This window comes from Haplochromis burtoni, unplaced genomic scaffold (genome assembly GCF_018398535.1).
Source record: "Haplochromis burtoni strain Fernald_Lab_line unplaced genomic scaffold, NCSU_Asbu1 Contig_285, whole genome shotgun sequence".
Taxonomy (NCBI): domain Eukaryota; kingdom Metazoa; phylum Chordata; class Actinopteri; order Cichliformes; family Cichlidae; genus Haplochromis; species Haplochromis burtoni.
In genome coordinates, this window is record NW_024582646.1 from 45,124 (window position 1) to 56,975 (window position 11,852).

General features: G+C 40.5%; 1 protein-coding gene across 1 annotated transcript in view; it reads left to right on the top strand.

Annotated features, from left to right (window-relative positions):
- strn3 (striatin, calmodulin binding protein 3) overlaps positions 1–11,852 on the top strand; it is a 45,833-nt gene that overhangs the window by 30,067 nt on the left and 3,914 nt on the right. The window contains exons 3-15 of the mRNA XM_005940975.3: positions 476–549; positions 1,083–1,161; positions 1,300–1,458; positions 3,397–3,535; positions 3,695–3,830; positions 4,061–4,200; positions 4,288–4,466; positions 5,659–5,706; positions 6,541–6,662; positions 7,436–7,603; positions 7,682–7,822; positions 7,914–8,021; positions 8,213–8,299. Coding sequence (XP_005941037.1) covers positions 476–549; positions 1,083–1,161; positions 1,300–1,458; positions 3,397–3,535; positions 3,695–3,830; positions 4,061–4,200; positions 4,288–4,466; positions 5,659–5,706; positions 6,541–6,662; positions 7,436–7,603; positions 7,682–7,822; positions 7,914–8,021; positions 8,213–8,299 — 1,580 coding nt within the window. The remainder of the gene's footprint in view (positions 1–475; positions 550–1,082; positions 1,162–1,299; positions 1,459–3,396; positions 3,536–3,694; positions 3,831–4,060; positions 4,201–4,287; positions 4,467–5,658; positions 5,707–6,540; positions 6,663–7,435; positions 7,604–7,681; positions 7,823–7,913; positions 8,022–8,212; positions 8,300–11,852) is intronic.

The following is an 11,852-nucleotide window of genomic DNA, read 5'->3' on the forward strand; positions in this document are numbered from 1 at the left end:
CTTATTTTCCAAGCAGCACAGGTACTCTGAAATATAGAGCACAGAAGTTAATATACCAAATAACCTGGACTAGTGTATTAAAGGGATATGTTTAATTTGTTTGAATACAAAGTTAATTAGCTTTCTATAGTTCTGCTTCAGACTGCTGTTAAATTACTGCTTCATTCTGTGATTCTTGGGTTGCTTTTGTGCACTAGTGATGTAATAGATTATTTGTATACTTCAGATTCTTTCTGTTTCACTGATAAAGAATCTGCCAAAGCCTTCTTTTAGTTTCATCTGTTTAAGCCATTTACATTTTCACTTTTGCTATGGTGGAAATCTGTTTCCCTTCTCTTAGACCACACACTTTGAGCTTTTTTCACTGTTTTGGGGGTGACAGAAAATATGCATTAAAAATATGTTATGTTAATTTTAATTTTTAACCATGTCAATTGATTGGTTGATGATTAGTTTCTCTTTTTTCCATTTTCAGAGCAAAATACCACAAGTTAAAATATGGAACAGAGCTAAACCAAGGAGAAATGAAGATGCCAAGTTTTGAATCAGGTATGATGTCATACACCCCTCCACTAATCTCTCATTGTACACATGCTTTATATTCAGTGTGGCCTTTTGTAGACTGCATATAAAAGATGTAGGTTCTTAGCCCCTGGGCAGCATGGTGGTGCAACGATTAGCACTGTCGCCTCACAGCAAGAAACTCCTGCGTTCAAATCCGTCACCTGGCCAGTGTCTTTGTGTTTGGAGTTTTCATGCTGTATCTGCATGGGTTCTCGCTGGGTACTCGGGCTTCTTCCCACAGTTTAAAGACATGCAGTTAGTGGGGTTTTGTAATAAACCGGAAACACATGAGCATTAAACACTGTGATGTAAATCCCTCATCATACGCAGTTCTTTAAAATGTTAATTGTTAATTGGAATTGGATAAGCATAAGAAGATGGATTGATTGATGGACTCCTGACCTTTCTTCTTAGACTTGAAGTAACTCACAGCTTTAAATACAACTGATGAAAGCCATCTCTGTTTTGTGTCCAGCAGGCAGTGCTGTATAAATCACTGTTTCTGTTTTTGTCCTTAGACACCAAAGATTCAGAGGTCTCTGCTGTTCATGCCAACAGTCAGCTCACCTGGAAACAAGGAAGACAGCTGCTCAGACAGTAAGAACATTTGAGCACTTGTATTTGCAGTGGAAGCAAAATGCTGAAATAATTTTTTGAATTAATTTGTTAACAAAAATCAGTATTTGACCAAATGATGTGTAGTTTACAGTGTGCACGTGTTTGTTTGGCGGTCAGGTACCTACAGGAAGTCGGATACACAGACACCATCCTGGACGTTCGTACTCAGAGGGTTCGCTCTCTGCTTGGCCTGTCGGGCTCAGAGCAGAATGGATCTGTGGAGAACAAGAACCTGCAGCACCTGATCAATGGGACCGAGCGCCGCAAGGACAAAAGGTACAGACACACGCACAGCTGTTCACATGCAGTACTAGCCAGTACTTTACTGATTTCAGCTTTTGTGAAAACCGCTCCAGTAACAAAAAACATAAAACAGCAAAACAAACACAAATTGTTAGGCAAGTAAGCAGTTTGTTACAAAGGAACTATCTATAATAAGTTAATTCAGCATCAAGCTTCATTTCTTTGCTCTCAAGGCTTGATTTTGTTTCATGCCCCACTGTAAAACATGGATTCTCACTGTCCACTGTTGTGTTTACCATCTCAACATGAGCAGCACCACATCCCCTTCCTCTCATGCTGGTCAGTGGGTCAGTGTTTATATTATTCTAGCTACATCTGCATCTAACATTTGCCTTAAGTTATTATAACCATGACCTAGCCTTTGCCTAAGATAGTGGGCCCGAACCCAAACCTAACCTAATATTGCTTTCACATAGAGCTGGGCGATAGAACGATAACGATATGTATCGCGATATAACTTTTACTCGATAGAGAAATTAAGCTATCGCGATAGACCTCGCCGCTCTTGTCCTCTAAAAAAAAAAAAAAAAAAAGGTCAGCCAATCCAAATTAAGTAGCGCAGAGCCGAACCAATCACAGCCGCAGCGTCACGTCGCGTGACTTGTTACGTATAGCACAAGTGCCAAGCCGCAAGTGTGTTTGTTTGGGAAGCAGCCAGCGGGTAATGGAGGAAATGAGTGTGCCGACTAGAAAAATCAACCGAGCGTGACCGAAGAGAAAACAGATGATGGTTCCAATGCCGGAGAGATTGTCGAACGGAAGAGCCATAGAAGTTCCGTAGTGTGAAGGTATTTCGGCTATTTCAAGTCTGACAAAAAACAGAGTAGCGTGCACTGTAAATTGTGCCGAAAGCAAGTCTGGAAATACAATAAACTGGTGCATGCGTCACACTGTGCGCCACGTTATTGTTTCGGTGAAATGAATTTCTACAATACTGTTACTGTTAATTCTACTCTCTGCAGTGTTTAAATGCTTACATATACACACAGTTACTGTCCGTCCACACATACGGCTCGGTTCTGCTTCTATGCCGCAGCTTTGTTTACTTTTTCCCACCGAGGCTTCTAGACTTCTGATTGGCCAATATTTCTGCACGGTTAGGAATATAGCGCCACCTGCTGCTTTGGCATGTTCATAGCAGCGTTTTCCTTCATTTCTGCCTTTATGTGTGGACGGGATTATTTTTTAAAACGAAAACGGAAAATCTCCGTTTTCAAAAATACCCGTGTACGTGTGGACGTAGCCTCAGTCTCTGACTGGAAGCGCTAATTCGTCATTCGGCTTTTGTCAGACTAAAGTAACTGTTAAAACTGTTTGAAAAGCTAAGCTATACAACAAGGAGAGATTGAGAATTTCCTTTTAGTTCTCAGTTTATTTGATATTGACAAAAGTTAGTCAGTTTTGTCTGTTCTTCTGTAAAACAAACTAAGATTTATTTTTAGAATTAATATTTTGTTTCTAAGTGGAATTGACAGTTTAGTCTGTTTCGTTTGTTCTATTTTGAAACTTAACGCTTTAGCGGCTGCCTTTTGTGTAGTTTGCAATATTTGCCTTTATTTATCTGAAAAAGTCTCATGTTCCTTAAGTACATCTACCCTGTTGAACTTATTATGGGAAATAAATATTTAAATAAAAACAAGCTGCTGATTATTTCACATTTTACTTGTGAGCAACGGCACATTTAAATCTTACAAATATAGTTATTTGGCTTATATCGTGATATATATCGTTATCGCCTGAAATGAAAAAAACATATCGTGATATGAAAAAATCTCATATCGCCCAGTTCTACTTTCACATGAAAAGGAGCCAAGTCTCCCCAGTGTGACATCTCCCACCACACTGACAGTGCAAGCACAAACACAACCCAGCAGACAACTTAAGTGTAACAACATTGGTGTTTATATCCAGGAGTCCAGGTGATGTTCTGGAGACTTTTAACTTTCTGGAAAACACAGAAGACAGCGATGAAGACGATGATGAGGAGGGGGACCTGATGGATGACATCACCACTGACAAACATCACAGAGCCAAGAAACATAAGACCAAGGTAAACAGAGAGCAGGCAGCCCCTTTTAAATCACCACTGTTGTTCTTTTCCCCTGTACCTCCTTCCTTTACTCTGCCGTCCTTCAACACCTCTTCCTTAATTCTTAACTTGTGTTTTGTTTTTTGTTTTTTTTCTCTCTTTCCTCTCCTGCTATTTCAGGTGGGAAACGAGGGCTTAGCGTCAGAGGATGATGCCGACACAGAGGAGGCTCTAAAGGAGTTTGACTTCTTGGTGACGGCTGAGGATGGAGAAGGGGCGGGTGAGGCTCGGAGCTCCGGAGACGGGACAGAGTGGGGTAAGAGATGTACATGAATCCCACTGACTGTAAATATATGAAGGCTGTGTCCTTTGCTCTGTCTGTTGAATGATATTCACCTTAAATAAACAAATGCAAATTGTAAATTATTGATGATTATTTTCCAATTAATGAATTGTGTGGCTGTAAAATCATTATGACAACAGCTAATGAATATAATCTTGTAATAGAGAGGTACAGTGTGTTTATTAAAGCCTCTCACTCTTCAGCGGAGCCTCTACCATTTCCTACTGGCGGGGGGAAGTCCTTCTTACTTGGGGGGTCAGATGATGTGTTGGAGAGCGTGCTGGGACTGGGTGACCTTGCCGACCTCACAGTCACCAACGATGAAACAGACTATGGCTATGATGTAAGGGGAAAAAAAAACCTAAGCTGCAGTTTAAAACTCAAACATTCTTTAGAAATTGCCCTAACATTGACATCTTCTTTTCCTCAGTTGCCGTCCAGTAAGGAGTCTTCGTTCAGGAAGACATGGAACCCCAAGTACACGCTAAGGAGCCACTTCGATGGTGTCCGAGCACTGGACTTTCACCCCGTTGAGCCCTGCCTGGTCACCGTGTCCGAGGATCACACCCTTAAACTGTGGAACCTCACCAAGACTGTCCCTGCCAAAAAGTAGAGTAACACCAGATGTACACATAAACCTCCAAGCAGAACTACCAGAATAATCAAAAGACTCTGGCATAAATTACACCAAAATATATAGTCTGAGGAGCTTGGAAAGAAAAGCTTCTTCAGTTCTGAACTGAAGAAGCTTCTCGGATGAGAGGTGAAACGTTTTCAAAGAAACCTAAAGAAGTCCAGACTCTTTTCTTTTCAAGCTCCTTAGACTACAATGACCTGGATGACTTTGTTTATGTAAAATAAGACATTGCCTTTACTTAAATAGCCAGCACCTGAACACCTTAGTCTTTGCTGCTGTGATCCCAATGGGACCTTCTCTAGTTACAGCATGATTATGCTTGTTTCTCTTAGCTGAACAGTTCTTGCCATGACTGGGATTACTGCAATAGTTAAATAAGGCTGTTTGCTCTATACCAGCATTACATTAACACAACCTAAGTGATGGTCTTGTATTGAAGAAAGAATTTCCAGTGATTAACTTGTTGCAACGGTTGCTTCTGGAAACCATTTGCAGTGAAGACCTCAGAGCTGGTTGAAATACTGGCAACATTGCAAAGCTGTGATCAAAGCAAAAATCATTTTCTAAAGGGTATCCTAAATTTAAAAAAAAAAGAAAGAAGAAAAAGTTCAGTCGGTTGAGAAAAGAACGCTCAGCATGGACAGTATTTCCTCATCACATAGAAAAGCTTTTATTCACTCTGCTTCAGAGGAAAATCCTCTCCTTACAAACCTGGCAGATCCTTTCAGTATTAGCATCTCATTTTCTCCTCATCACTGCGATTCCATGGCACTATTCTGATCAAACTCACACCACAAGCTTCTGATGTGTCAGTGTCTTACAAATAATCCCTTTAAATAATACCCCTCAGGACTTACTGTCGTACAGGGGCCAGAGGGGCCGATGGCGCGATATGGCAGCCTCGCTTCTGTCAGTCTGCCCCAGGGCAGCTGTGGCTACAACTGTAGCTGCCTCCACCAGTGTATGAATGTGAGAGTGAATGAATAGTGGTATTGTAAAGCGCTTTGGGTGCCTAGAAAAGCGCTATATAAATCCAATCCATTATTATTATTACAGTGAAAAACAGTCACTGCTGCCTGTAACAGAGTTGAAGAAGAGTCTGTTTGATGATGAAGTAACAATCTGCTTGTTTATTTCACTGTTGTTGTTGTTTGTTTTTTCCAGAAGTGCCTCTTTCGATGTGGAACCGATCTACACATTCAGAGCCCATGTGTATGTATCCAAACACACACAGTGTGTCTAAGGCTCTATTTGACTTGATGGTTGAGGTTCCATGGTGTTTTTAACTTTTTCAAGTTACATCAGATTTCTTCACGTTTTAAGTGACACAAGTAATATTAAAAAAAAGTGAGTTGGTTTTTGTTTTTTAAAAAAAAGGTAATTTCAGACCTGTGGTGAACTGCTGTCCGCAGGAAGACAGAAATTATGCTTTTTAGTGGCAGCAGCTATGAATAAATGAGCATTACTAGTGATTAAGACTGACAGGCACCCTGTAGCTACAGCATGAGAATAATCTCAGCAGCAGGAAATATGTCTGAGAAAATGTAAGTCAAACACCAGGAAAAAATTGTTATAAAGTAACAGAAAAGTGTTTAAAAAAAATCTGGAAAATTTAATGGACCAAATTGCCAGATAATAGTAGAATTAAAAATAACTAAAATGCAAATAAAACACTAAATCAAAATAAAAACTGTATTAAAATATGTCTGAAAAGTTGTTTTGTTTTTTTTAATATTTAAAAAAAAAAGAATTTGATTAAAATATCAGAAAATGTCTTTAACAAACTAAAAACTATCAATATCATGTTTGGACAAACTAGATTTATAGAACATTTTTGGTATATTATAGTTATAAAGGTCTTTTCACTGCTCATGTCTAAACTTGCTAGATGTTGATCTCACTCACACTCTTTGTGAGTGTAAGTGAGAGATCTCAGTAACCAGCAGGATTAAATGACTGTCGAGGTTACGTGTTTGCACTTGACATCATCCGTAAATATATGTATTTTATCAAACCTCTGGTGATGATGCTCTTTTCTGTCTTCAGTGGACCAGTGTTGTCATTGGCGATGACCTCCAGTGGTGAACAGTGTTTTAGTGGTGGTCTTGACGCAACCATCCAGTGGTGGAACATCCCCAGCTCAAATGTTGATCCCTACGACACTTATGGTACACACTATTTCACTAAGGGAAAAGGTTTAAGTAGTAGTGAGCCCTGCTATAGTTTGGAGTGGTGCTAACAAAAAGAGGAGAGGCCAAGCTGAAGATGGCAGAGACGGCTCAGGTTGGGCAGATATGAAAAGTTAGAGCGACAAGGCTGAGATGTTTGGGCATGCACAGAGGAGAGGCAGCGGATATATTGGACAAAAGATGTTGAAAATGAAGCTGCTAGGCAGGAGGAAATGGGACCACAGAGAAGATTCATGCTGAGTGTGGACATGCAGAGGGCTGGTGTAGCAGAAGGGTATACTAATAATGGGGAGATGATCCACTGTGGCGACTTGTTATGGTAACAGCCAAAAGAAAAACAAGTAAACCGGTTGTCTCCTTTCATAATGATCTCCTTGTTTTTTCAAAAATATAGATTTCTTAGATTACCTCACATGGCTCTGCTATCCCCAAAAAATTTCTTTTTCTTTTTTTGTTTTATTCTTTTCGGTTCCCAAGTTTGAATGTTTTTCTTTTAGGTCTGCTCCTATTAAGGCTGCTTTCCTCATGTCTTTACTTTCTGAACAAAATGCTGGATTTTAAAAAGATGTCTTTACTTGGGGAAAAATACAATTTTTCGGGAACATTTTATTTCACAAAACCTTACAAAGACACCAAAAATGTCTTCCATTTGTTAAAGTTTTCTCTTTCAATTGGGAATATTTGTCAGTTAGATGAATGTACAGTTATAAAAACAGAAGGCCCCTCTCATTTCTTATCTCTCTTCCAATCAGATCCAAGCGTCCTGGCAGGTTCCTGGTTAGGACACACGGACGCTGTGTGGGGATTGGCATACAGCGGTATCAAAAACCGTCTCCTGTCCTGCTCGGCCGACGGAACAGTGAAGCTGTGGAACCCAACAGAGAAAAACCCCTGCATTAGCACTTTCAATACAAACCATGGTAAGAAGAAGAAAAAGGGTGCGCTTCTTTGCAGGAGGGAGTTTGAACAGACTTGCTGATGTTTACATCTGTCAACAGAGCATGGGATCCCCACATCAGTGGACTTCAATGGTTGTGACCCTGCTCACATGGTGGCATCCTTTAATAGCGGAGACGTGGTTGTGTATGACCTGGAAACTTCCCAGCAAGCACTTGTGCTCAAAGGACAGGGAGATGGCAGTAAGAGCACAAACAACCATGAACAGATATGAGGTGTGTGATGGGTTTTTGAGGACAGTAAACAGTGTTATCCCTTTCTCTCCCTCCTCAGCTCTGTCGGGGTCAAATCATATAAATAAGGTGGTGAGTCATCCCACGCTTCCAGTAACCATCACTGCTCATGAAGATCGACACATCAAATTCTTTGATAACAAGTCAGGTCAGTCTGCAGCTACTCCCCAGCTGTGTCCATCACTCCAAAGATGGTGAGCCTGATTGGTGAGATCAGGTTTCACAGCTCCCACTTCACAGACACTGTGTACAGAGTGACTCAGAATTATTTTGACTTGAGAAAAACGAGTCCTTCAGGCTTCTGCAAGTGCTTAGGTGTGCCTTGTGTCCTCTATGCAGGTAAAGTGATTCATGCCATGGTGGCTCATCTGGATGCAGTGACCAGCCTGGCCGTGGATCCCAACGGCATCTACCTGATGTCTGGCAGTAAGTCTCATAAAAGTCTTCCTGGAGCTCAGAATAACGCATTGAATTTAATTTAGCTTTTTTTAAATTAAATTCTGAAAGTTATTACAGTTCTTCATGCGTGCTGTAGATGGTGACTAGTGAAGATTGAAAGGTTATCTATTAGGGCTGAGTATCGTCATTGATTTCTAGAATCGATTCAATTCCGATTCACAAGGTCCCGAATCGATTTGATCCGATTCTATTCGATTTGAATCAGGGAAATTTTGCCTCAAACAGTCAGAAATATTATAATTCTGATCACGTGTCAGTACATATCCATATTTTTCTATCTATAAAAAGAAAGCTGACACTTGCGAAACTTTATCAAAGGTGTAAGCATCACAGCAGATGCCTTTGTGTCAAAGAAACAGCATAAAACACAGAAAAACATGAAAGCGATTTTCCTGGCCTGGGATTTTATAGCAGATGACCTTAAAAATATTCTGCAGTAGATCAAAGACGAAAGAAAACCATTAATCAACATATGAACATTACATGATGCTGCTGAAGTGAAGCAGAGCAAAGTTTGAGGTTTTATTAGAGACACAGCTAAGGGTTTTGCAATTTTGCATAATTTTAAAAAGTTTTAATTTGCTCAGTAGCATACTGAACAGCAGAAATTAGGTTTTCTTTTCCGAAGTAAGTAAAAGGAAAAAAGAAACAGCGGCCGACAGCGCTGTAAACAACGGCAGTGGGTGATAAGCAAGCGAATAATGCAGAAAACAGAGATTTTTAGATGCGAAACTATTCCTGAGAGAGGGAGAGAGCTGTGCAGGAAGTGTGATTTTTATCTTGGTGGAAGCAAAACAGCAAGTAGGAGGGAATTCATGACGATGTTTATGTGAAGCGAAATGTGAAGCGTAGTTTGGATCTTTTTGCTGCGGGTTCAGTCAGAGATAAAACCTGCAGCTTCAGAATCTAGCGCAAAAAGGACATAAACACAAAGCGCGAAACACCAGAATCTGTGAGCTGTCGGCTTTCAGCCCCGACCGTGTTCGTGCTGTCGGGTGAGAAAGGCGACATCTCACTGATTCTCATGCGTCGGCGGGTCCGCCCTTTGCGTTTACGTCTTTGTGCAGAACCCGTGCTCCTGCTCTCATTTACTGTTTTAGCTGTTTGGTGGTTGTTGAAATTTTGTGAGGTTTAACCTGAGATTCTGGCATTTTGGGCAAAATAAATTTATATTTAAAAATCGATTAGGGATTTTAATGAATCGATATCACGTTATCCAAGCTAGAATTGATTTTAATCGATAAATCGATAATCAAAACCCATCCTATTATCTATGTAAGTTAGTTCAACTTTGCTTTGTACCATTACATGACTGAGTATTCTCTTTAGTCTATTTACTTGTACAGCACATCGCATTGATTATCATGTGTGCTCAACTAGGACACTTGCCTCACAACGGCTTTGTTCACAGCTTTAAGTCAAATGACCTGCAGTGCTATATGTTAGACCCCGTCTGCATATATACCCCTGTCACCACAGTTATTCCTCAATCCTTATGCTCCTCACCTCACCACGAACACTTCATTTGGCAAGCTGGCTTTTCCATGTGAGGAGATTTTTGACTAAGACCCAAGGGCATGCATTTTGTCATGAGCTCTTTCACTCGGGTCACATTAGTGGAGAAAGTCCTGGGAGGTGCTGCTCTTACACGGCACAATCCTCTTCTCAGAGTCCTTTGACCCAGTTTTAGAGTCGTCAGACCGGTATGCTGCCAGTCCTGCTGCGCTGGCTAGCCAAAACAAAACTTCTTTTTCCTTTTTTTTTTTTCTTCTCAGGACTAACCACTGCATGTATCAATCCGAAATCTACTCATTTCACTGTGTCTGGCTATAGACAGGATCTGGAAAAAGCTGATTTAGTTAACCACCACCTATAGATCCATTACTGACAGTTTGTTTGGCCCTGTCTCACAATCCAACCACAGGTTGCCCCCACAGCTCTTCCATCCAAGATTTTCCACATTTCATTCAGACACATTAATCAGGCTTAGTGACAGAGCTCATGGTGCAGGCATTGCCCATCTATGTTTGGATCACTGGTTCCCCAGACAACCCACTGGTGCCTCTCCATATTGAGGTCAGATGTCTTTGGCCCAAGTTCTGTTCAGGTTGTCAGCCCCAAAAGGTGATGCACTTTCCTATCACAGTCTGATAGGCACACCCCCACAAAAACACTTTTGGTGTCTCAGGTTGTAACATTCAGTTTGACATCAGCCGTTCACACTGATTTCCATCCACTGTTTCACTCTGTGTACTTTGACCAAATGTATTAACGAACTGTCAGCTCAATGTGAGGAGTGGTCACATCTTAGCCTATTTGGACAATTGGGGTTTGATAGCAGGATCCAAAGAGCAGGCTGTGATGTGGGTTTCACTGGTCCTGTCACACATTCAAGTACTCAGTTTCTCTGACCTTTCAAAAAATGCCTGCTAACCACAAGTCAGCAGGTCTCTTGTCTTGGGCTGGGAATATGCTCAGTTTCCAGCTGTGGATGTTTGTCAGGGCACAGAATAGCTGCACTCAGTTTCACTTGGGGCACAGACTGCATTTCCACATAATATTGCAATTTTATGTCATGGTGATGGCATGATGGTTGTAGAGCCTGACTGATGTAGTATTTTTCAGACCAATATTTGGTGATTTTTTTTAAAAATAGGCAATATATATTGGCCAATAAAGCTTTATCTTCTAGACACACAAAATATGAATGGATTTCCCTAAAAATTGTTAGGTGTAATCATTTGAGTCCTTACCAAGATTGTATGAAAATGAAATTTAAAAATAGTTTTGTTTTATTGACACGAGAAGTCTTGGATTACTTGCTCTGCCCAACTGCAACTTCCCTGTTGGGAAACGGCAACCAGCTGTCCACCAGACTGCAGTATACTCGGATCAAACTATCCAATGGCAACCCTCTTAACATGGTTGAACGGTCTTTTTTTTTTTTGTCTCTCCTTCCTTATTTATTTTTCAGTTATCAGCAGAACAATTAAAATTATTTGGCAATACTAAGAAATCTCCTTACCAATATATTGGCGTGTTCCACAATATTTAATCAAGGTTTTAAGGATGACAGCATGTCAGTGGTGAATTCAGTTTCTGCCTAGCTGCTCCTTGCATGTTAGCTTTTTATCCTTTGAGAGAGCCCGGCTACAGTGCATGTAAACATTTATACCATTATTATTACAGACAGTGTGTGGCATAACACTAAACATTGGTTCAGTTCATTGTGGGTTGTTGACATTTCTTTATGGGCTTAATTTATTCTTTTAGAATCTTTTTCACTTCAGAACGCTGGACTTTAAACTGTTTAGAAGTCTCCTTATAACCCTTCCCAAACTGAAGGGCAGAAAGAATTTCTTCTCCAATATCATCTTTTTAAAAGCTTCAAACTGCCAAGAACTTCTCCTGTTGCAGAGGTTCTCATACTCACTGATAATTACTTAAGTGCATCTGAGTAGCAGAATCTGGTTGCTACTTACTCTCTTGATTCCTAATGGCGTAGTAGGTTTGGAAGCAC